We start from the raw sequence: 23286 nt of genomic DNA on the forward strand, positions 1-23286 counted from the left end.
TTGAAAAGCTAACGGACAGAATGAACTTTTCCCTCCAAAGATAAGTGGAATCATCACTGATCCTGTGGACCCATTTGCACGGTAGATGTATGTGTGGAGGGTTTATGCTGGATTTATCCTTGTAAATGGCTTGTGGCCTCAGTCTTGTCTGAATTCAAGTGAAATGCCTTGGTTGTAGTCCTCAATGTCACAGTGCGAGGAATGGAAGCTATCTGCAATCAAGGAGCAGGAAGCTTGAGAGACAAGCGATATTGATCATTGCAACTTCTTTCATCCTTGCAAAATCTGAAGAGGCTGCTCATCCCTCAAATGGGGTGTGATTTCACCAGGTCTGACTATGACAAAGACACTTGTGCAGACAATCGAAAGCTGCAAATAAAGATTTTTCTTTCAAGATCACAAGAGTATTTTCAATGATACATCATGAGTACACTTATGTACCATCAGTAAATGTTTACTTCCTCTCTGTCCTAAGGCGCCTAAGTGCAGCCCTAACTTCCGTAGGTAGGGTGGAGAGAGTTGGTCCTGTTAGTCTGGAAGACTTCAGTGGTTGTTCTGAGGCGCATTTTTGCCAAGAGCGTTCTGTCCAGATGCAGGTTCACCCTCTTTGGCATGGACTGCTTCAGGTTTTGGCATCATCAGCAGGGGCGAGGCAGTGAGGCTGGGCACCTCTACAGTGTCCCGAGAAGAAACTTCAGAGGGGTCCTGTGAGTGGCTGCTCCTCCCACGGATACTTGCTGGCACCCCTTCCCACTTTCCATTGCTGACAAACTGTGCCAGCCTACCTACAGAGGCAGCCAGAGGCACGAATGCCGGATTGCAAATGTTGGTGGACTCCTCTGTCTTTCAATTTGGTTTATCAACAGCCTCTGATAAACTTGGCTTGCTGTTCTTGGGTCTTTCTTGACATTTTGAAGATATCTTTAATAGCTGAAACCTTGAGGTCATCTTCTACCCAAGATTCAGCAGCATCAAGTGTCTGGCAGCCCTCCAAGCGCCAGCGAACTGGGGGAGTTTCTTCCAAACTGTAGAGACGTGACGGTGATGTCCTCATTAGATTGTACTTCCAATCTCCAAAATCCAAAGAAGAGTGATATTTGACTCAAAACACTAATTTTCTTTTTCTGTTCACAAATGTTGTTAGATCAGCTGAATTTCTCCAGTGCTTTCTATTTTTATTTTAGATCTCCATCCATACATTTAAAAATTTTAATTAGAAGAATGTTGCAAAATGCAAGCAGTAAGCATTTTTGTCAGAAGTTTCTAAACAGGAATGTTGATGCGAGCATCAGAACAGACTGCAGGAAAGTAAAACTTTTTTTTAACCCTCTCTCCACTGGCCTTCCATCCTGACAGCTAGAACAATCGATGTACCACCACTACATCATATTAATTAGGTATTCAATAGGTCACTGTTAAGAAAAATGGGCCTTACTATTCCTGAAATATATCAAAAGCATGAATTATGGTTTCAAAAAGACCAACTGAAAACTGGTAGGTTTTTCTTGTGGCTAGATCTTGTCATTCTTACACTCCTATTTTTGGACTCATTGGATCAACCATGCAATAAAATAAAGGAACTATTTCCAGTAGGCCTCAGGGCCAGAAATTGTAATTTCCTTTTACGTTTTCTAATGAGTCATTTTCCTGTTTTGATTCCTTATGGGATATTTGAATAATGCCTGCTCAAACCATTCTGGCAAACAACTGCTTCTGGCTGATTAAAACAAACCATGATACTTTTAAGAATAACCATCTTTCTACAAAATCGAAGACTGAGAAACTGTTTCATTTAGATGTCAAATATCTCTCGTTAAAGGCACAATTTTAAACTAGCAACAGGAAACGTGTAAGAAACGATTCAAAACATTCAACAAAAATGCTTTTCATTGGCAAAATAAGTGTGAAAGATCATTCTCTGGCTTACTACAATGGGGTATCAGAGGTGGTGTCGGTTCATGGGCTCTCAGGGCAGGAGTTGTTGTGGGGGGAGGAATGTTAAGTGTTGGTGGTGGGTGTTTGGTGTTGGGAGGCATGGTGTCAGGTCCAGCAGCAGGTGATGGTAGGGCAAAGACTGGTGTGGGATGCAGGCTGTCAGACTGGAGGGGTGTTGGGTAGTTAAGATGCGGGAGAGAGTTGGGAAGTGGAGGGTCTGTGGAGGTGATCATGTTGGGGAAGGTGTCCCAAAACTGACAGCTTACTGTCAGGTTGAAGGAGCAGTCGTCAAGAGCTTGGCTCACAGAGATGTCTTTGTGGGGAGGACGGTTTTCTATTTAATCACTACCCAGGAGGAGTTAGAGCTGGTTTTAACCCTCTATGCTTTTTGTGGTAGTATTTCATTTTTAGTGATTCAGGGCCACCTAAAATCTCCAACTTTTTTGTATTGCTCCAGATGCAGAGTAATTGCCTCACAGAAATTTCAGTTTCCTGGGCAATTTCCATGAATGCAGCAGTGTTGGGATTTCTGCAAGCTTCTGACGTTCTTCACTGCGTAAAGCTCTGCAGCGCGACAGCTAATGCAGCAACGGAGTGCCTGGGGCCAGGAGTAAGCCTGAACAGCAGCAGCAGTGGGGCAGTGGCCTGCAGCAAGGGATGGAAGCAGCGGCAGTCAGTGATGAGGCGGCAGCAGCAAAAGATGCCAGCAGCCGCTGTCGGTTGCAAAGGACAGTGGCAGTGGTGGTCAGGGCCAAAGCTTTGTGAGCAGCAGCAAAGCCTGGCATGTCCAATGAAGGTCAGCAGCGGCAATCAGCAATGAAGGTGTAGGTAGGTCTTAGCCTAGTACAGGTGATAGCGAGCCCTTTGGGAAAAACACAGCTTGGACCAACTGCAGGCTCATGGCTGAAGAAAGGGCTGTAATGTTTGACTTTTTAAACTTTATTTCTTTATATTTCTATATTTATACAAAGAAAACTGTAGTGTTGAACTTTTAAACTTATTTCTTTATTTTTCTACCTCTGTACCCAGGTACTTTGTACCCAAGATGGTGCTCTGTGTGTGGTGACATTGTGCACTGTACTTTGCGTACACGTGACAATAAAACCTAAATCTAAATGAAAAATTATCTGGGCATTGGAATTTCCGGGCAACTGAGTTGAAGTTTACAATAGGTTTCTCCTGCGCCAATTTCTGTTGTATCCCTCTTTAAAATGTGTCACCGTATCACTGATGCACAATGTGACTAAAATAATGGGAGGCAAATTTCCTCCCCAAGGATGAAAACAATTTCTTTTAAGAAATTAGAGGTTGGGGCCTGTAACGACCGGATGAAAACTTTATGAATACATTGATCATAAACTGATTTTTGGTGTTTTCCTGAGAATAAAAATGAAAATATATAATTACTCGGCTTCTTTTTATTCCAAAAGCAAAGTGATGGACCAAAACCCATTGTTGTTGGACGTCAACAGGAGAAAACAGGAAAAGAAAAAGCAAAAAACTTCAGGAAGCCATAATTAAGGAATGCTATTGTTTAGTTTTAAAAGCTTAATGTTTCTCGGAGGAAAGAAAGGCTAAAGAATGTTAGTAGTTTCACAGTTTAAAGGTTAGTAAAATTTGTCATCCAGAAACTATTTGAAGAACAGTAAAGTGGTAATCACAACCATCATAGCTTCACGATCATTAAAAAAAACATGTATTTTCCGTTGCTGGGAGGGAAAGGAGTCAGGGGAGCTAATCCCATTTTTGTCATATTGGCAGTATTCTTTATATTTCAATATCATCAAAATGTTATGGTGAAGGAATCTAATTGGCCCATCATGCCCACACACAAAATGATCGTCGTGTTTTAGTGCCTTTTTACCAGACCCTTGCCAATTGTTTTGATTGAAAATGAATAAATGGGAAGGCCTGATCAGATGGGAGACAGGAGAGATTAAATGGCAAATTAGGTTGGTATGGCAAGGCCAAAGCGAATGGTAATGACATAAGTAAAGCAATGAAAGATACATCCAGAGGGAGTGTGAATGACATAATGAAAAACTGTAAAAAGAAAATTCTTTACCTGAATTCTCCACTTTACACCCACTCTAATCCTGATGCTCTGCAGTATTCCATTAAAGCTCAAAGCAAACTCAAGGAACAGCCCGCTAACTTTCAAGTAAATGCCTCAGAGCTTCCAAGACTCAAAGTTGGGATTCTACAGTTTCAGTTGTAACCTTTGCCCTGATATGGTTTATTTTCTCCTTTCAAGCATGAACAGATGCTTCAAGGCCCAAACTAAGCCATCGGAAATATGTGCGCGTGGCTTTGGGATGAATGGGATGGTGGGCATCCTTATTGGCTGTGATCCTCAATTTTTAATACAACAGATGGCTCTGAGCTCAACTCAAAGTTAAGGTGCTCTCTTGGTCTCTGGATTACCCGAGCAGTGTCTGCCTTTTCCAGTGGGCCAACCAATGCTCCAAAACCTAACCCATTGATCGGGTTAGCATATCGCAGACCCTACCACCATGTTTAAAGTGAGATTGCAAACATACTAGTGGGCAGTTAGGAGGCTGTCTCCAAGAGATTTGCCCTAGTCGACTCGCTTCCAGAGACTGTGGTCCTGATGTTCGGGTCCTAGAACCTGCAGTGAAATCCAGCCCATTTACACTGTTTTCTCTCTGTGGGAGTTGTTGATCTGTGTACTACCAGTAGGTTTCTCATTTCATTTCCAATTCATAGTGCTCAGTTGTTTGGTTGGATTCTGGAACTGGGATGTCAACGCAGACCATGGAAAAGCACTGGTTTCTTTCAATGTTAGTGCGGTTACTGTCTTTAGTACCTGTCCAGTACAGATGCACAGGTAGTAGTATATTAAGTAAACTGGGACACAAGGGACCCTGAACACTTTCGGAACACATTGTAAAGAGGAGTTAATCATCAAACAAAGGACTACAGGTGTTGCATTTGCTCCATCATAAAGCCACCCTACATACTGTATATTAGACAAAATAACCTTTTCAAAAAGAATATCTATTTCAGAAAGTTAGGAAAGGCAAACAAAAAGATATTCCAGGAAGCTCCCACACTTATCAGGAAATTTTGGAAGTCACGATTGTTATTTCAGTGCTAACACCTGCAAACACACAATTCTGGTTTTTTTTCATAGATAATAAAAACCGAGAACTGACTCGCTTTGGATTTTTTACGACTCCAAGTATCCAGTGGTAGTCACTTCCCAACAACAAGATATTCACAAGAATTTAGTGCAAATACATTACCTCATCGCAAAGGCCCTTAGCTTAATGAACTTTTTTTACATTAAAAAATGCAAATAAACCTAATTATCTTTAAACGATTGAAATGCACCAGAAAGGGTGAAGCATTTTAATCAAATCAGTGCAGCAGAGAACCGCGCGGTTAATGCTGTTGCAAAATTTATCTCAACCTCATAATTTCACGGCGTGGTGAGTGATCCAGTTTTAACCAGACAGGGAAATCACTGTCACTCTAGAAACTACTGAAATTACACATTTCATTCCCCACTTTTCCACTTCCCTCTGTGCAGCCCTACGGAAAGTCTGCAATAATGTCTGCTCCAGCATAGTTGCTAAGAGATCAAATAACAAACAAAGCCAGTCATGAAATAAAGAGACAACTCATGTACTTCACAGTCCTGCCTGTTGAAACAGTGGGTACACTGAGAGAAAAATGATATATTATTTAAACAAATGTTGTCAATTTACTTTTGATAAAAGATTTAGTATCTTGACTTTAACTGAAGTCAGCTGAACTAAGTGTGACATGCTCAGCTAGGAAAACAAATTATTGAATATTTTCATTAATGCAGAACTACAGTTGGCTCCAGTTATTAAAGTGACAAAAACTGCTGTTAAAGTGAAAAAGATATTTTATATTGACCACAAATTCAAATTCATAGTTGCATTCTGTATCAGCAGCATGAACCTTAATAATTGAGTTACAATGCTGTGCTTGTTTTCCTACTCCTCCTCATTGAAAATGGATTTACATGTGGATATTAATTTTAAGAAAAACATAGTAGGGCTAACTTCCCCCATCCCCCCCAATTCCTCTCCATTGTATTATTCCCACAGTTACACACATCATCCTGAGAAATAGTCCAGTCATCCCAATTTTTGGCATTCAGTATAAATGAATTGTGCATATTATTCTTCCTTTTAACTGTTTGGATGTGAACGGATTGCTACTTTCAGATATTCCTAAATTAAATACTTCTGCTAATACGGCCATAACCTACGTTTGTATTTCCAAGCTTCTATCTTTCCCCAAGTTCTCACAGTTTTCCTAACGATGAGTAAATATTTTTACCGCTGATATTTTGTTGGCATTGTCTAAAGTCACGCTTTGCTGCTTCCTGCAAACTGTAGGGTGTGGCAGTTTAGAAACTGAAGTGGTAAAAACGAACATAAAAACAGAGCTGTGATTTCAAAATAATTTTAATTCTATTGTAGGACATTTTGGTCAAAAGCTATTGTAAATTTGACTTTGACAAATTCAGTTGTTATATTTGTTATTTTATTTTACCGAAAATGAATGTGTTACGTGCCTTGTGACGTTGAGCTATGTTAAATCTGCTATATAAATGTAAGTTGCTTTTGTTAGTTGAATTAGGCACATAGTAACACGATTAAACCATTAAGCTTGTTGAGCCTACTTCAACATTTTCTTCCACCATTTATTTACCTCAACTCCAGTTTTCCACACTATTCTCTTATCCTGATATGTTATTAGTAGCCAGAAATTCATTGCTTTCGGGTTTGAACACAGACTTTTTTTCAATCTTTCTACTTAATATAATCCCTCTATGACAATTATATCCTTGCAATTATATCTATACACTGCTCAGGTGTGGTACAACGAGGCTCTATACAGTTGCTGTAAAGAATTTTTACTCCAGTACTCAAATGTACTTTTGATGAAGGCCAACACACCATTTGCTTCCTAATTGCTTGTTGGACCTGCATGTTAGTTTTCAGTGACTCATGCGCAAGGACACCCAGCTCCTTTCAGACATCAACACTTCCTAACCTCCCCCCATATAAGAAATGGTATGTCCTTTTTCTTTCCGACCAAAGTGCATGACTTCATTCTCATTCTCATGACATTGCATCTGCCATGAATTTGAAGATCCACTTTTCAAAAACAAATTTAAACTTCACCTATTACACAAGTTGTATTAAAAATTCATTCTGAGGAAGGGACACCAGACCCGAAACATTAACTTCACAGATGCTGCCAGACCTGCTGAGCTTTTCCAGCAACTTTGTTTTTGTTGTTGTATTAAAAATTACTTTGTTTATCCCAGTTGTAAGTAATATAACTGTACTTTCTACTTTCCCATCATGTGACTTGATAATCCTCAGATATGTCTGATATTACCCCTTTCATCAAGCAAAATTCATCGATCTAATTTAACATTGATTCACAATCTGCCAAAATCAAAAGCCCTGAATCAGAAATAGCAGATGTACAACTTTAGACTAATAAAGGCTCAAAAGCTAAGCATCATGAAAATATTCTGAATTTTGCCTCATACTTTTTCGCAGTAGTTGACATTTCTTCAGCGATTTTACATTTACCAAGCAGGACGGGTAATCGTCATCCCACTTTCAATGAACAGATGAAACTTCAGTGCCATAGCATCAGGGCTATTAACAGCAACGCCACTCCTGGGTAACACCCACAGGCTCACATGAGACAACTGAGATTAGATGAACAGTAATTTTCTGAATTAAAACAAATTTCAAAATATTAACAGTATTTGCTTTGCTAAATATATCACTTGTGTTCTGCCTACTGTAACTGGCAGTTCTCTTGACTGTCTCTTTCTCAGCCCCTGGGTGTGGCTTTATTTCATAAATACATCACTCAACTTTGCAAAAGATGGTGCCTTGTTGAACTGCTGCAGCCAAATAGTAACAGCAATCAATGTTATTAGATTGAATTGGATTGCCAGGCACCAGCTACAAGATTCCTAGGCTGTGATCTCCTTTTAGAGATAATAGGAACTGCAGATGCTGGAGAATCCAAGATAACAAAGTGTGGAGCTGGATGAACACAGCAGGCCAAGCAGCATCTCGGGAGCACAAAAGCTGACGTTTTGGGCCTAGACCCTTCATCAGAAATGGGGGAGGGGGAGAGGGGGAGGCAGATCAAAGATGGGTATTGGAGAAGACAGGTGGAGAGGAGACAGACAGGTTGAAGAGGCGGGGATGGAGCCAGTAGAGGTGAGTGTAGGTGGGGAGGTAGAGAGGGGATAGGTCAGCCCGGGGAGGACGGCCAGGTCAAGGGGGCGGGATGAGTTTAGTAGATAGGAAACGGGGGTGCAGCTTCAGGTGGGAGGAGGGAATAGGTGAGAGGAAGAACAGGTTAGGGAGGTGGGGATGAGCTGGGCTGGTTTGGGGATGCAGTAGGGGGAGGGGAGATTTTGAAGCTTGTGAAATCCACACTAATACCATTGGGCTGCAGGGTTCCCAAGCTGAATATGAGTTGCTGTTCCTGCAACTTTCAGGTGGCATCATTGTGGCAACTATCCATCTTCGATCCGCCTCCCCCCCCCCTCTCTATTTATTTCAGAGCCCTCTAATGAAGGGTCTCGGTCCGAAACATCAAGCTTTTCTGCTCCTAAGATGCTGCTTGGCCTGCTGTGTTCAGCTGCCAGTAGGAAAACAAAGGAGTACATCTCATATGAAAACATAGTCATTCAACTTGGCAGGAACCTGCTCCCTCCAGACTTGCCAGATTTTGTTGAGATTAACGGTCTATGCAGCAACCTCCATAATTCACTGCTTATATCAGAATGCGAAGTATAATCAGGAATTTTCACCAACCACTTGGTGGTGTACATGAGCAGCAAGAGATTCTGCAAGCACGCAGTTTAATTAAAAACACTCGTCTATGTTCTGATGTTAGGTTCCCGGAAATCCCTCAAGAAAGGCTTGAGCCATTTTCAATGTGAAGAAGCACTGTCATATTGAGTCAGCCCTTTGGTGAAGCAGTTCCAATGACCTCTTTTTCTTGCTGATTTGTAAACTATTTCACTTTTTAAAAACTCTCTGCAATCCTTTCAGTGTTGACCCAACCAATAGAGTTCTTGGCTTGGTTCCTTTGAAATTTGAATGTTTTCTTTATGAACAACAGGGCTGAAAATGAGATGATTAACGAGGTCATTAGATTGCAAAACCCAAAAGTAGGAGTAGCTCATGTGGCCCCTAAAGGCTTATTCACCATTTGATAAGATCATTGTTGATTTTTCATGTTCGTTAAAGGGATGTGGGAGTCTGTGGCTAGAGCAACATTGTTGCCCATTCCTAATTGTCCTTGAGAAGATGTTGATGAGCTGTTTTCTTAAATTGCTGCAGTCCATGTGATGGAGGAACATCCACAGTCAGAGAAGTAGTTTCAGGATTTTAGCCCAGCAACTGTGAAGGAGTGGCTACTTAGTTTCATGACAGGGGAACCTGAAAGTGTTTGTGTTCCTGTGTATCTGCTGTCCTTGGCCTTCTAGGTGGTAGAAGTTGCAGGTTTAGAAGGTACTGAAGGAGGAGTCTTGGCGATTTGTTGCAGTGCATCCTGCAGATGGTAGACACTGCTGCAACTGTGCATGAGTGTTGGAGGGAATGATTGTTTGTAGGTGTGATGCCAGTTGAGGGAGTTGCTTTGTTCTGGATGATGTCAAGCTTCTTGTGTGTTGCTGGAGCTGCAACCAACCAGGCAAGTGGGGAGTATTCCATCTCACTGCTGATTTGTGCCTTATAAATGGTGGAGAATCAAAATGTCAAATACTCATGAGAATATAGTTTCTGAACTGCTCTAATGGATACCTTCTTTACATGTTTGGTTCAGTTCAAATACTTATCAAAGTTAGTTCCAGAATTATAACAGTGGACGATTCAGTGATTCTAAATGTAATTGATTGCCAAAGTATAATGGCTGGATTGTCTCTTGTTGGAGATGATCATTGTCGGGTGCTTATGTGGTGTGAATTCTTCTTGTCGCCTATTAGCTCAAGCCCAGATGTTGTCCATGTTTTTGCTGCTTTTCATCTCAGACTGCACAAGTACCTGAGGAACCAGTCACGGTGCTAACATTGTGCAATCATCAAACGTCAATATAAATTCCCACTTCTGATCTTATCATGGAGGGAAGGTCATTGCCGAAGCAGTTGAAGATGGTTCGGCCTCAGGCACTGCCCTGAGGAACTCCTGCAAAGCAAAGATAACCTGGGGCTGAGATGACTGACCTCTAACAACTACAGCCATCTTTCTTTGTGCTAGGTATGACTCCAACCAGCAGAGTTTTCCTCCAATTTCCATTGACTTAAGATTTGCTAGAGCTTCTTGACACCACCTTCAATAAAATGTCACCTTAATGGTTAAATTAGTCAGCTGTTTCACCTATATTTGGCTGTATTGAGATCAAGCACTGAAAATCTAGTAGAATCTTAATCGAGTGTCATTGAGCAGGTTATTATTGAGTAAGTGTTGCTTGATACCAAGGTCAGTGACACGTCCATCACTTTGCTGATGTTTGAGCAAAGGCTGATGGTGCAGTAATTGCCAGATTAGATTTGACCCACTTTTAGGAGGCAGGCATTCTTTTTCCACAATGCCAGCTATATGCCAGTGTTGTAGATGTACTGGAGCCGTTTAGCTAGGAGGCACAGCAAGTTCTGTTGTGCACCTTCAGTAGTATTGGTGGAATTTTATTCAGGCCATACACTTTGCAGTATCCGTTTCATTTAACCATTTCTTGATCTGAGTTAGAGTAAAATGAATCAGCTGATGCTGGTGACCTCAGAAGGAGGCTGAAATGGATCATCTATTCGGCAAATCTACCTAAAGATAATTGCAAATGTTTTAGCCTTATCATTTGCACTGATGCCCTGGATACTCCTATCATTGAAGTTGGGAATATTAGTGGAACCTCCGGCTCCAGTTTAGTTGTTTAATTGTCCAGCACAATTCATTAATTGATGTGGTAGAATTGCAGAGTTGCGACCTGATTGATTGTTTGTAAGATCACTTAGCCATCTTATTTACAGCATGCTGTTACCATGGTTTTGGATGCAAGTAGTCTTGTGTTGTCATATCGCCAGATTCACTCCTTATTCTTAGGTATGTCTGGTGTTGCTCTGGCAACTCTTCATTGAACCATGTTGATATCTTTGGCTTGATGTTGATGGTAGAGTGGGAGTTGAGTAGGGCCATGAGATTGCAGATTATATCTTAGCGTAATTATTTTGCAATAGCCACAACACCTCAAAGTTTTTCATCTTAGGCTGCTACATCTGTTCAAAATCTCTCAAATTTGGTATATTGGTAATGCCATACAACATATTGGAGAGTATTGTCAATGTGAAGATAGGTTCTTATCTCATCAGGAATTGTGCGGTGGTCACTCCTACTGATACTGCAATGGACATTTTCTCAGCTGCAGGCAGATGGATGAGGATACAGTCAAATAGATTTTTCTGTTTTGTTGCTTCACTTCCTATGGACCTAGTTTAACAATTACACCCTAAAGACCCAGCCAGCTCACTCAGTAGTGGTGCTTCTGAGTCACCAATATGATGGATGTTGAAGTCCCATGCCCAGAATGTATATTATATCCATACCATCCTCAGTGCATCCTTCAAATGGTGTTCAACATGATGGAGAACTGATATATCAGATGAGTGGTGGGGTGGGTAGGTGGTAACCAGCGGGAAGCTTTGTGGCCCACATGTGATTTGATACCTGAAAACTCACAAGATCCAGAGTCAGTGTTGAGGGTTCTCAGGTCAACTCCCTCCTAACTGGATGCCACTGTGTTGCTAATGCAGGTGAATCTGTCTTGTCAGTGAAACAGGATGTATCCAGGGATTTTGATGGCAGTGTCTAAGAAGTTGTCTGCAATGTATGATTCTATGAGAATGAGTGTCCCAGGAATTTTTTTTCCCATTCTCATCTGTGGGCATTGCATTTATTGCCCAACCCTAATTGCCCAGAGCATATTTTGAGTGAATCAGATTGCTGTAGTTCTGGAGTCATGTCAAGGCCAGACCAGGTATGGATGGCACATTTCCAGCCCGAAATGATAGCAGTGAACCAATTGAGTTTTTATGACAACCAACAAAGCTTATATTTTTGCCACATTGCAAGCTTATTATTCCAGCTCTTTTGGTGTTTCATATTACTAGTCCAGAGACATCAAAATGTCATCGCCCTCCTGTTGTTTGGTTCATCCATGGGACACATTTGCCACAACTCTTGAGATGTTAGGAGGGACTTTGCAGGGTTGACACATGGAGTTTTGAAGTTAATGTTTCTGGCACCTCAGTTAATGCAAATGGCTGCCTAATTTCATTCCTTTAGTCAGACTGAATAGTGGCTACATACAACTGAGTGGCTTGCAGGGCCATTTCATGTCAATGTGGATATGGAGTTACATGTAAGCCAGACAAAGTGACAAATGACAATGATTCTGTGCTCACCCTCAGACTTGTTTTATTTCACCAACAGTGGCCTTAGATCCACTTTCTTGCCTGACCTCATAATACTCATCTTTAATCAAGTCAGAAGGTGTGTATTGCATGGAAATAGACCATTTGGTCCAGCTCATCCGTGTCGAACAGATATCTTAAACTGATCGAGTTCAACTTGCCAGCATTTGGCCCATATTCCGCTAAACTCATCTTAATCATGCACCCATCCAGATGCCTTTTAAATGTTGTGAGTTTACCCACCTCCACCACCTCCTCTGGCAGCCTGCTCCATATACTCACCACACTATGCATGAAAAAGTTGCCCCTAAGTTCCCTTTTAAATCTTTCCCCTCTTACCTTAAATCTACGCCCTCTAGTTTTGGACTCCCCTACCCTGGGTAAAAGACTTTGCCTATTCATCCTATCCATGCCCCTTATGATTTTATAAGGTCAACCATCGGTGTCTAATTCTCCAGGAAAAAATGCCGAGCCTATTCAGCCTCTCCCTCTACCTCAAACCCTCCAGTTCCGGCAACATCCCTGTAAATCTATTCTGATCTTTTCAAGTCTAACAGCATTATTCGTATAGCAGGGAGATCAGAAATGTGTGCAGTATTCTCAGAGTGGCCTCACCGATGTCCTGTCTAGCTACAATATGGCCTCTCAGCTCCTATACTCAATGCACTGACCAATGAAGGCAAGAGTGCCAACCACCTTCCTCACCACCCTGACTACATGCAACTCCACTTTCAGGGAACTATGCACTCACACCCCTAGGTTTCTACCAAACAAAAATTGTCTCATTCAGCCTTGAACATATTCAGTGACCCACTTCCATGGGTCTCTATTGAAAATAATTCCAAAGTTAAGAATATTTTAGGAAAAGGAATTCCTCCTCATCTCCATATTATTTAAAAATTGCTCCAGATACTCCATGCGGGTAAGTGTCTTGGAAACAGCCTTCCAGCATTCATCCTGTCAAACCTCCTCAGAACCACTTCTCATTCTTCTGAACTCCAATGAGTACAAGTTTAAATTGGTCAACAATTCCACAAAAATCTCTTTCTTTCCTGGACCAGCCAGTGAACATTCTCTGATCTGTTGGTAATGCAAGGGTACTTCATCTTTAGTTAGAGACTAGATGTACTCCAGGTCCTGTCTCAGCAATGCCACCAGAGGTGAAGCTGGAAAAGGACAGCTGTCAGACAACATCCGAGGAGCAGAAAAGTCAACATTTCAGGCCAAAACCCATCGTAAGGATTGGAGGGCTGAGGGGAGCCCAGAAGTAAATAGAAGGGGGACGGGTGGCAAGTCTGGCAAAAGGGGAGGTGGGACGGGGATAGGTGGATGAGGGAAGGGGGTTATTGTGATTGGTCAGTGGGAACAGGTGAGTAGGAAGATGGACAGTTAAGTCAGGTCAGAGAGGCAAGGAGAAGGGGCAGGGCTGGACATCCATGGACAAGGATGGCGGTGGAAGCATTTTGAGCGCCTGAAGTTAATATTCAGGCCATTGGGTTGTATGCTCCCAAGGCAAAATATCTGGTGTTGTTCCTCCAATTTACATTTGGCCTCACTCTGACAGTGGAGGCGGCCAAGGATGGACATGTCACCAGGGGAGTGGGAGGGAGAACTAAAATAGATGGCAACCAAAAAGTTGGATTAGTTGGTCTTTGCGGAGAGCAGATGTCCCTCGAACTGGTCCCCAAGTCTGCTTCTGGTCTCTCTGACATAGAGGAGACCACATTGGGAGCAATGGATACAATAGATCAGGTTGGATGAAGTGCAGGTGAATCTCTGCCAGATCTGGAAGGATTGTTTGGGCCTTGGTGGTGGGAGGGGAGGTGTTGCACCCATGCAGTTGGAGAATTTGGTGGGGGGTGTAGACCTGACGAGGGACTCACAGAATGAATGGTCCCTGCAGAAAGCAGACAGGGTGGGGAAGGAAATATCTCTTTGGTGGTGGTGTCTGATTGTAGCGGGTGGAAATGCCACAGGGTGATACAATGGATTTGGAGGTTGGTAGTGTGGTATGTGAGGACTAGGGGGATTCTATTCCTATTGTTGCTGGGACGAGGGGTTCAGAGGGCAGAAGTGCAGGAGATGGAGGAGATATGGTAGAGGGCATCTCTAATTACAGAGGAAAGGAAGTTCCAGTCCCTAAAGTAGGAGGATATCTGGGATGTCTTAGAGCAAAACACCTCATCCTGGGAGCAGATGCAGCTGAGGCAGAGGAATTGATAGTATGGGAAAGCATTTAATCAGGAAGGTAGATGGGAGGAGGTGTAGTCCAGGTGGCAATGGGAGTCAGTGGGTTTGAAATGGACATCAGTGGTGAGTCGGTGACCGGAGATGAAGAAGCAGAGGTCCAGGAAAAGGAGGGAGGTGTCAGAAATAGTCCAGGTGAATTTGAGGGTGGGATGGAAGGTGTTGGTGAAGCTGATGAACTGCTCGAACTCCTCACAAGAGCACCAATGCAGTCATCAATACAACTGAGAAAGGGGTATGGGATGGGGCTAGTGTAGTTGTGGAAGCGGGGCTGTTGCATGAATCCTACAAAGGGGCAAACAAAGCTCAGGCCCATGCAGGTGCCCACAGCCACTCCTTTGGTTTGTAGGAAGTGGGAGGAATCAAAGGAAATATTGTTAAGGGTGAGGACCTGTTCTGCCAAGTGAATGAGAGTGTTGGTGGAGGGGGACTGGGTGGGCCTACGGATGAGGAAGAAACAGATAGCGTTTAAGCCCTCTGTATGAGGGATACAGTCATAAAGGGACTGTATGTCCATGGTGCAGAAGAGGTGGTGGGAGCCAGGAAATTGGAAGCTTTGGAAAAGGTGTGGGCTGTGTCCGGAATGTAGGTGGGGAGTTCCTGGACTAAAGGAGAAAAAATAGAGTTGAGGTAGGAGGAGATGAGTTCAATTGGGCATGGAGCAGTCAGAGACACTGGGTCATCTAGGGCACTGCGGATTATGGATTTTGGGAAAGAGATAGAAACAGGTGGTGCGGGGTTGGGGAACAATGAAGATGGAGGCTGAGGACAGGAGATCTCCAAAAATGATGAGGAGGTTGATGGTCTGGGAGGTGATGGGTTGGTGATCAGAGATGGGGGCATGGTCGAGGGGGCGGTGGGAGGAGATGTCAGTGTTTTGGCATCTGGCCTCAGCGATGTAGAGGTCAGTTTTCCCTATTAGCACCGAGCCCACCCCCGGCTTATCCTCCATGGACACCAAATAACATTCAGACCCTTCACTATTTAGCCCAACTTCCAACAGACCAAAGGGATGGCCATGGCACCCGCATGGGCCCAAGTTATGCTTGCCTATTTGTAGGATTCATGGAACAGTCCCTGTTCCACAACTGCACTGGCACCATCCCTCAACACTTTCTCTATCATATCGATGACTACATCCTTGCTGCCTTGAGCTTTTGCGAGGAACTCGAGCAGTTCATCAACATCGCCAACACGTTCCACCCTACCCACAAATTCAACTGGACCATTTCTGGCATACGTAAGGGCTAGGTGACATACATGAGGTCTAAGCGAACAGGATTAAGGAAAATCCCAAAGATTTTTATTCATACATAAGGATCAAGAGGGTAACTAGAGAAAGGGTTGACCCATTCAAGGACAAAGGAGGGAAGTAATGCGAGGGGTCAGAGAAAATCAGTGAGATTCTTCATGAGTACTTTGTGTTGGTATTCACTGAGGAGAGAGACATGACAGATGTTGAGGTCAAGGATAGACGTTTAATTACTCTAGGTCAAGTCAGCATAAGGATGGGGGAAGTGTTGGGTATTCTAAAAGGCATTAGGGTGGGCAAGTGCCCAGGTCCGGGTGGGATCTATCCCAGGTTGCTGAGGGAAGCAAAAGAGGAAATAGCTGGGGTCTTAACAGATATCTTTGCAGCATTCTTGGGCACTGGTGAGGTCCTGGAGGGCTGGAGAATTGTTAATGTTGTCCCCTTTTCTAAGAAGGGTAGCAAGGATAATCCAGGTGATTATAGACCGGTGAGCCTGATGTCAGTGGTGGGGAAGCTGCTGGAAAAGATACTGAGGGATAGGATATTTTTACATTTGGAAGAGAATGGGCTTATTAGTGATAGGCAGCATGGTTTTGTGCAGGGAAGGTCATGTCTTACCAACTTGATAGAATTCTTTGAGGAAGTGACAAAGTTGATAGATGAGGGAAGTGCTGTCGATGTCATATATGTGGATTTCAGTAAGGCATTTGATAAGGTTCCCCATGGCAGGCTGATGGAGAAAGTGAAGTCACATGGGGTCCAGGGTGTACTAGCTAGATGGACTGAGAACTGGCTGGGCAACAGGAGACAGAGAGTTGTAGTGGAAGGGAGTTTCTCAAAATGGAGAACTGCGACCAGTGATGTTGCACAGGGATCCGTGCTGGGACCACTGTTGTTTGTGATAATACATATATGATCTGGAGGCATAGATGGTCTGATTAGCAGATTTGCAGATGACCGTAAGATTGGCGGATTAGCAGATAGTGAAAGGGACTGTCAGAGAATGCAGCAGAATATAGATAAATTGGAGAGTTGGGTGGAGAAATGGCAGATGGAGTTCAATCCAGGCAAATGTGAGGTGATGCACTTTGGAAGATTCAATTCAAGAGTGAACTATATGGTAAATGGAAAAGCCCTGGGGAAAATTGATGCACAGAGAGATCTGGGTGTTCAGGTCCATTGTACCCTGAAGGTGGCAACGCAGGTCGATAGAGTGGCCAAGAAGTCATACAGCATGCTTTCATTCATCGGACGGGGTATTGAGCACAAAAATAGGCAGGTCATGTTACAGTTGTATAAGACTTTGGTTCAACCACACTTGGAATATTGCATACAGTTCTGGTCACCACATTATCTAAAGGATGTGGATGCTTAGGAGAGGGTGCAGAGGAGGTTCACCAGGACGTTGCCTGGTATGGAGGGTGCTAGCTATGAAGAGGGGTTGAGTAGATTAGGATTATTTACATTAGAAAGATTTACATTCTACACTCCCCACCAAATTCTCCACCACACCTGGTACCTTCCCCTGCAGCAGCACAAGACAACACCTGCCCCTGCACCCCCCCACCCTCACCTCCATCCAAGGGCTGAAACAATCCTTCCAGATCTGGCAGAGATTTTCCTGCACTTCATCCAACCTTATCTATTGTATCCGCTGCTCATGATATGGTCTCCTCTGTATCAGGGAGACCAAACGTGGATTCAGGGATCTGTTCGCAGAGCACCTGCGCTCTGCATGCACCAATCAACCCAACTTTCTGGTTGCCATCTGTTTAAATTCTCCCTCCCAGTCCCTTGACAACATGTTCATCCTTGGCGTCGTCCACTGTCAGCATGAGGCCAAATGTGAACCGGAGGAGCAACACCTGATATTTTGCCTTGAAAGCTTACAGCCCAATAGCCTGAATATTGACTTCACCAGCTTTAAAATACCTCCACTTCCAGCCTTGTCCCATGTCTAGACCTCCCCCTCCTCTTTGTCTCCCTGACCTGATCTAACCTGCCCTTCTTCCTACTTATCTATCCACTCCACCCTTGCCACTGACCAAACGTAATAACCCCCATCTGCATCTACCTATCACCATTCCATCTACTCTTCCCCCAGCCCCACTCCCTTCCCTCTATTGATTTCTGGGCTTCCCATCCCCTCCCCCAGTCCTGACGAAGGGCTCCAGCCAGAAACATTGATTTTCCTGCTCTTCTGATGCTGTTTGACCTGCTGTGCTTTTCCAGTTTCACATCTATTGACTCTGGCTTCCAGCATCTTCAGTCCTTACAGCCTCCTGCCTCACCAAAGCCTTCTACAACTGCAGCAAAACTTCCCTACTTTCATATTCCCTAACATTTACAACAAATGTGAACATTTCATTTGCCTCCTTACTTACTTGCTTTACATTTGTTCAAACCTTTTGTAGTACATCTGCAAGAGCAACAAGTCCCTTCTGCACTGCAGCATCCTGCTGTCTATCTCCATTCAATTTTTTTTTGCTTTTCTTTTCTTCTGGCCTACATTGGCAATTTCGCATTTTCTCACATTATGCTCCACATATATTCCTTTGCAGATTTTTGCGAGTTGCTTCCCAACCTATCATTGTATTGTCAGCTAATTTTGCTTCAACATAGTGGGCTCCTGTATCCAAGTTCTTATTGTATATTGTAAACAGTTGAAACCTAAATACCAATTACTGTGGCACAGCATTGACTACAGCTTGAATAATGACCCAATTCATGTTAGTTAACCAATCTTACATCTGTGCTGGTATATCATTCTCAATACAATGGTGGTTCTCCCTGAATGTGTTATTATTTCTGAAACAACCTGCTACTATCTCTTTAATAATGGATTCTAGCATATTCACAAAGACAAATGCTAGACCAACCGGAAAATGAAAGCAGTTTCCTGCTTTCCTATCCTCTTGTTTCTTTAATATTTGTGTTACATGTATGGTTTTCCAAACTACCTGGACTATTCTAGAATCTAGGTACAAAGGCGGAAGTTGCTGGAAAAGCTCAGCGGGTCTGGCCTCCTCAAGGTCACTAGACCCGAAATGTTAACTCTGATTATTTTTCTCCACAGATGCTGCCAGACCTGCTGAGCCTTTCCAGCAACTTCCGCTTTTGTTCCAGAGTTACTGTTTCTAGTTCTTTCAGTTTTTATCTGGAATCTAGCAAGTTTGGAAAGGTTAGAAGCAATGCAGCCTTTATATCTGCAGCCATTTTTCTCAAGACATGCAGAACATATATCCAAGTGACCTTCAGTCATACTGATTTCATAATAATCTTTCTCTAATGATTGTGATAAGTTCTCCCTCCCCCTTTGTCCCAGATTTTTCTACCGACCTTGGAGTGCTTGAGTCGCTGTAACAACACCAAGTTTGGAAAAAAAACTCCAGGAGCAACCCAGAAACAGCACTTAGCTGCATTGGAAAAACAACTAGGGTTCAAAGAATACTCTCAACATAACAATTTTATAGCAATAGTGGGAATAGGTAATTGAAAAATTGTGAGAACGCTCTAGGAACTTGGCAATTTGACATCCAAAATGAGCTTTAATGGATTTGACATAGGAAAATCTGGGATAAATAACAAGTAAATTTGCACGAGTTGGTGAGGTAGTAAAACAAGGCTGCCCCAAAAGATAAAAAGAAACAGCTGGGAGCCAGCTTAAGCAAGCAATCTTCAGCAATGTGTGTGTAACCTTACCATTCTGTAACCACAGCATCTGGAATCCATTCCCTGAAAAGCTGGAGTCCGAATGGAATGCAACATGCAGTCGAGACCCAGAGCTTGTGCCTGATGGAGGTATAGAATTCCCACAGAAAGTACCGATAAGTGGAGACTGAGCACTGGGTCCATCGTATAGCTAAATATATCAAACAGAAAGAAATTCAAAAACAGAGTAGTTACTGGTAAACAAAGCGAAAGCTGTGAACAGTCAACACAGGTTGAGGAGGAGGCTTCATTTCAGATAAAAAGTAAAGATCAACATTTTCCATATCTTCTCTGCTAAAATGCACAGTCATTACTAAGTCAATTCGGGTAAACACAGTGTTAAAAGAGAAGGAAAGTGTAGGGGAAATACTTTTAACATGGAGTATCATAGCCCTGTGTTTGCTCACAGCTCACAGAGAGAGCAGGTTGGAGATTGGGTTACAACACTGTACTCAATGACTTTTGTTGATTGGAAATATATCTCAAAGCTGCACTTTTACACCAAACAGGCCGGCCTTGATTTACCAGTGACATCAGGGGGAACAATGCTGGATCATCTGCAATGCAGAGTTGCTCCAGTGATTACTCAACGCCGAGGAGCTATGCTATAGGCTTGAAATGCACATTTCCCTGTCTTGGCTGGGGTTTCCTGCAGCCACCAACATCTGAAACAGCTGTCAGGCCAGTGGAAATCATGTCCCACTGTTTAGACATGTATGGTAAATTTCCTAATAATTAACATAATTGAAATAGGATCACAGCTAGTGAGCCTCTACTTAAAAAGTTCTTTGGGCTTTCAGAAAATTGCAGTGATAAGACAAATCAAAGAAATACAGTAAGCCTACTTTGTCATTTGATGAAAAACGAACGGTACTTTTTACAAAATGCAATCCTCTCAGATTTCCCTTTCTCTTTAGCGAGGTAATCCCCTTCTTGCTTGCACAACCACATACTCATTCCTTCCTGACATTTAGTTACGTGACTGACAGTGCACCCTCAAAGAAATCAGCATCAGTGAAAACTTACGCGCATTATTTGTTCACTGATCTCTTTTTTAACCCCAGCCCACACAAGCAACAAAAGTCAGGATAAAGAAGCAGAAATTATGCACACCAAGTCGTCAGCGCTTTCTTTAACACTGTCTCAAGACCCCTTTGGGAGACACAGACTGTAGCTTGGGGAGGAACCACATTACTGAGACAGCAAGCAGTGCATTGCAGATACTGCACATCTGGAAGTGTCCAAGCTCTGGAATATCTGCACTGACTTTATGGTGTGTTTTGATGAAGAGTCATCTCTACTTAAAACATTAGTTTGCCCTCTCTCCAGGAAACTGCCTGACCTGCTGTGATTTCCAGCATTTTTGTTTTCAGTACAGATTCCAGCAAGTGCAGTCATTTGATCAAACTTTATGCTGTAGATTGCCTTAAAGCCTTGCTGACACCATCCTTCAGCAACCTTCAACTCCCCCAGTCCTATCTAGAGTTTTCATGGGCAATCCATATCTTTTGACTGCTGATTTTCATTGGGCAAACACCAGATCCCAAAGCTTGGTAAAGCCATCAAATTGGAGAGATCTTCAGATATACCTTATCTTGCTGCTCATACCATTACACTTTGCTATATATTGTGAGGACTTCCGTTATAATCATGGTCAAATGTTAAGTTCATTGATATTGATTAGAATCTCAGCAGAGTGAGTCCAGACAAAAAAACCCCTTTAATCTGCCCAGAGCAGCCTTTCCTCTACACAGTGCGTCTACACTATAATTAAAATAATTTCATATGATACAGACTGTACTCCCCGCAAATGCAGAAGTTATAATATTTGTACCTATTTATAGTGCAAAACTTCCTGTATATTAAAGGTCTGATCATTTCTCTTTCAAAACGAGACCTGGGCCTAATTCCGAATAATTTACAGATTTGGTTTGATGAAAATGTTCCTATTGGAAACAGATCATCTGCATTTCAACATTCAATGATGTCTGCTGTTGTCCATGATGAACACAAATTAAGTCGGATGAAGAATTTTTAAGGCTCAGCACCAGGAATATTTGAACTGTACTGCACCCTGCATAAAAAAAAGCCCCCTCCTGCCATTAAAACGCAACAGCCTACAGCTTTTTAGGTGATAATCATTGCAGCAATGTCATCCTTAAAGACTCACTACACAACCCCTCGGAAGTCCAAAAGTGCAGACTATCTGAGAAGATTAAGCTTTTGACTGGCAATTACTCTGTGTCTGTGGCCCTCCAGAAAGTTTGCAACTCTGAGTTAGAGTCACAGACTACAGAAGAACCCCAGTCATAACCCAACCCTCAACACAACAATCCTGGCTCAACCTGAATCAACACACTCATAATCTGACACAGTACCACAGATTCTGAAATAAATAGGGAGGGGGAGGCGAACCAAAGATGGATAGAGGGGAAGATAGGTGGAGAGGTGAGAATAGGTGGGGAGGTAGGGAGGGGATAGGTCAATCCGGGGAGGACAGACAGGTCAAGGGGGCAGCGTGAGGTTACTTTGTAGGAAATGGCGGTGCGACTTGAGGTGGGAGGAGGAATAGGTTAGTGGAAGAACAGGTTAGAGAGGCGGGGATGAGCTGGGCTGGTTTTGGGATGTAGTGGGGGAAGGGGAGATTTTGTGAAATCCACATTGATACCATTGGACTGCAGGGTTCCCAAGCAGAATATGAGTTGCTGTTCCTGCAACCTTCAGGTGGCATCATTGTGGCACTGCAGGAGGCCCAGGATGGACATGTCATCTAAGGAGTGGGAGGGGGAGTTAAAATGGTTCGCGACTGGGAGGTGCAGTTGTTTACTGCGAACCGAGCGTAGGTGTTCTGCAAAGTGGTCCCCAAGCCTCTGCTTGGTTTCTCCAATGTAGAGGAAGCCACAATGGGTACAGCGGATGCAGTATACCACATCATCCACCAATGTGGTAGACTGCACATCCGCCAATTTGGTATACTGCATCCGCTGTGCCCTTTGTGACTTCCTCTACATTGGGGAAACCAAGTGGAGGTTTGGGGACCACTTTGCAGAACACCCACGCTCGGTTTGCAATAAACAACTGCACCTCACAGCCGCCAACCATTTTAACTCCCCCTCTCACTCCTTAGATGACATGTCCATCCTGGACCTCCTGCCGTGCCACAATGATGCCACCCGAAGGTTGCAGGAACAGCAACTCATCTTCTGCTTGGGAACCCTACAGCCCAATGGCATCATTGTGGATTTCTCAAGCTTCAAAATCTCCCCTTCCCCCACTACATCCCAAAACCAGCCCAGCTCGTCCCCGCCTCCCTAACCTGTTCTTCCACTAACCTATTCCCTCCTCCCACCTCAAGCCGCACCTCCATTTCCTACCAACTAACCTCATCCCGCCCCCTTGACCTGCCCGTCCTCCCCAGCCTGGCCTATCCCCTCCCTACCTTCCCACCTATACTGATCTCTCCACCTATCTTCCCCTCTATCCATCTTTGGTCCACCTCCCCCTCTCTTCCTCTATATTTCAGAATCCTCTCCCCATCCTCCTGTTCTGATGAAGGGTCTACGCCGAAATGTCAGCTTTTGTGTTCCTAAGATGCTGATTGGCCTGCTGTGTTCATCCAGCTCCACCATTT

At 43.3% G+C, this 23286-nt stretch overlaps 1 protein-coding gene across 2 annotated transcripts in view; it reads right to left on the reverse strand.

Annotated features, from left to right (window-relative positions):
- Positions 1-23286, reverse strand: part of cubn (cubilin (intrinsic factor-cobalamin receptor)) — a 283762-nt gene that overhangs the window by 174435 nt on the left and 86041 nt on the right. For both annotated transcript variants that reach the window (XM_048561565.2, XM_048561555.2), the window contains exon 23: positions 19647-19806. In XM_048561565.2, the coding sequence (XP_048417522.2) occupies positions 19647-19806 (160 nt within the window). The remainder of the gene's footprint in view (positions 1-19646; positions 19807-23286) is intronic.

This window comes from Stegostoma tigrinum, chromosome 2, assembly GCF_030684315.1.
Source record: "Stegostoma tigrinum isolate sSteTig4 chromosome 2, sSteTig4.hap1, whole genome shotgun sequence".
In the NCBI taxonomy this organism is placed as follows: Eukaryota; Metazoa; Chordata; class Chondrichthyes; order Orectolobiformes; family Stegostomatidae; genus Stegostoma; species Stegostoma tigrinum.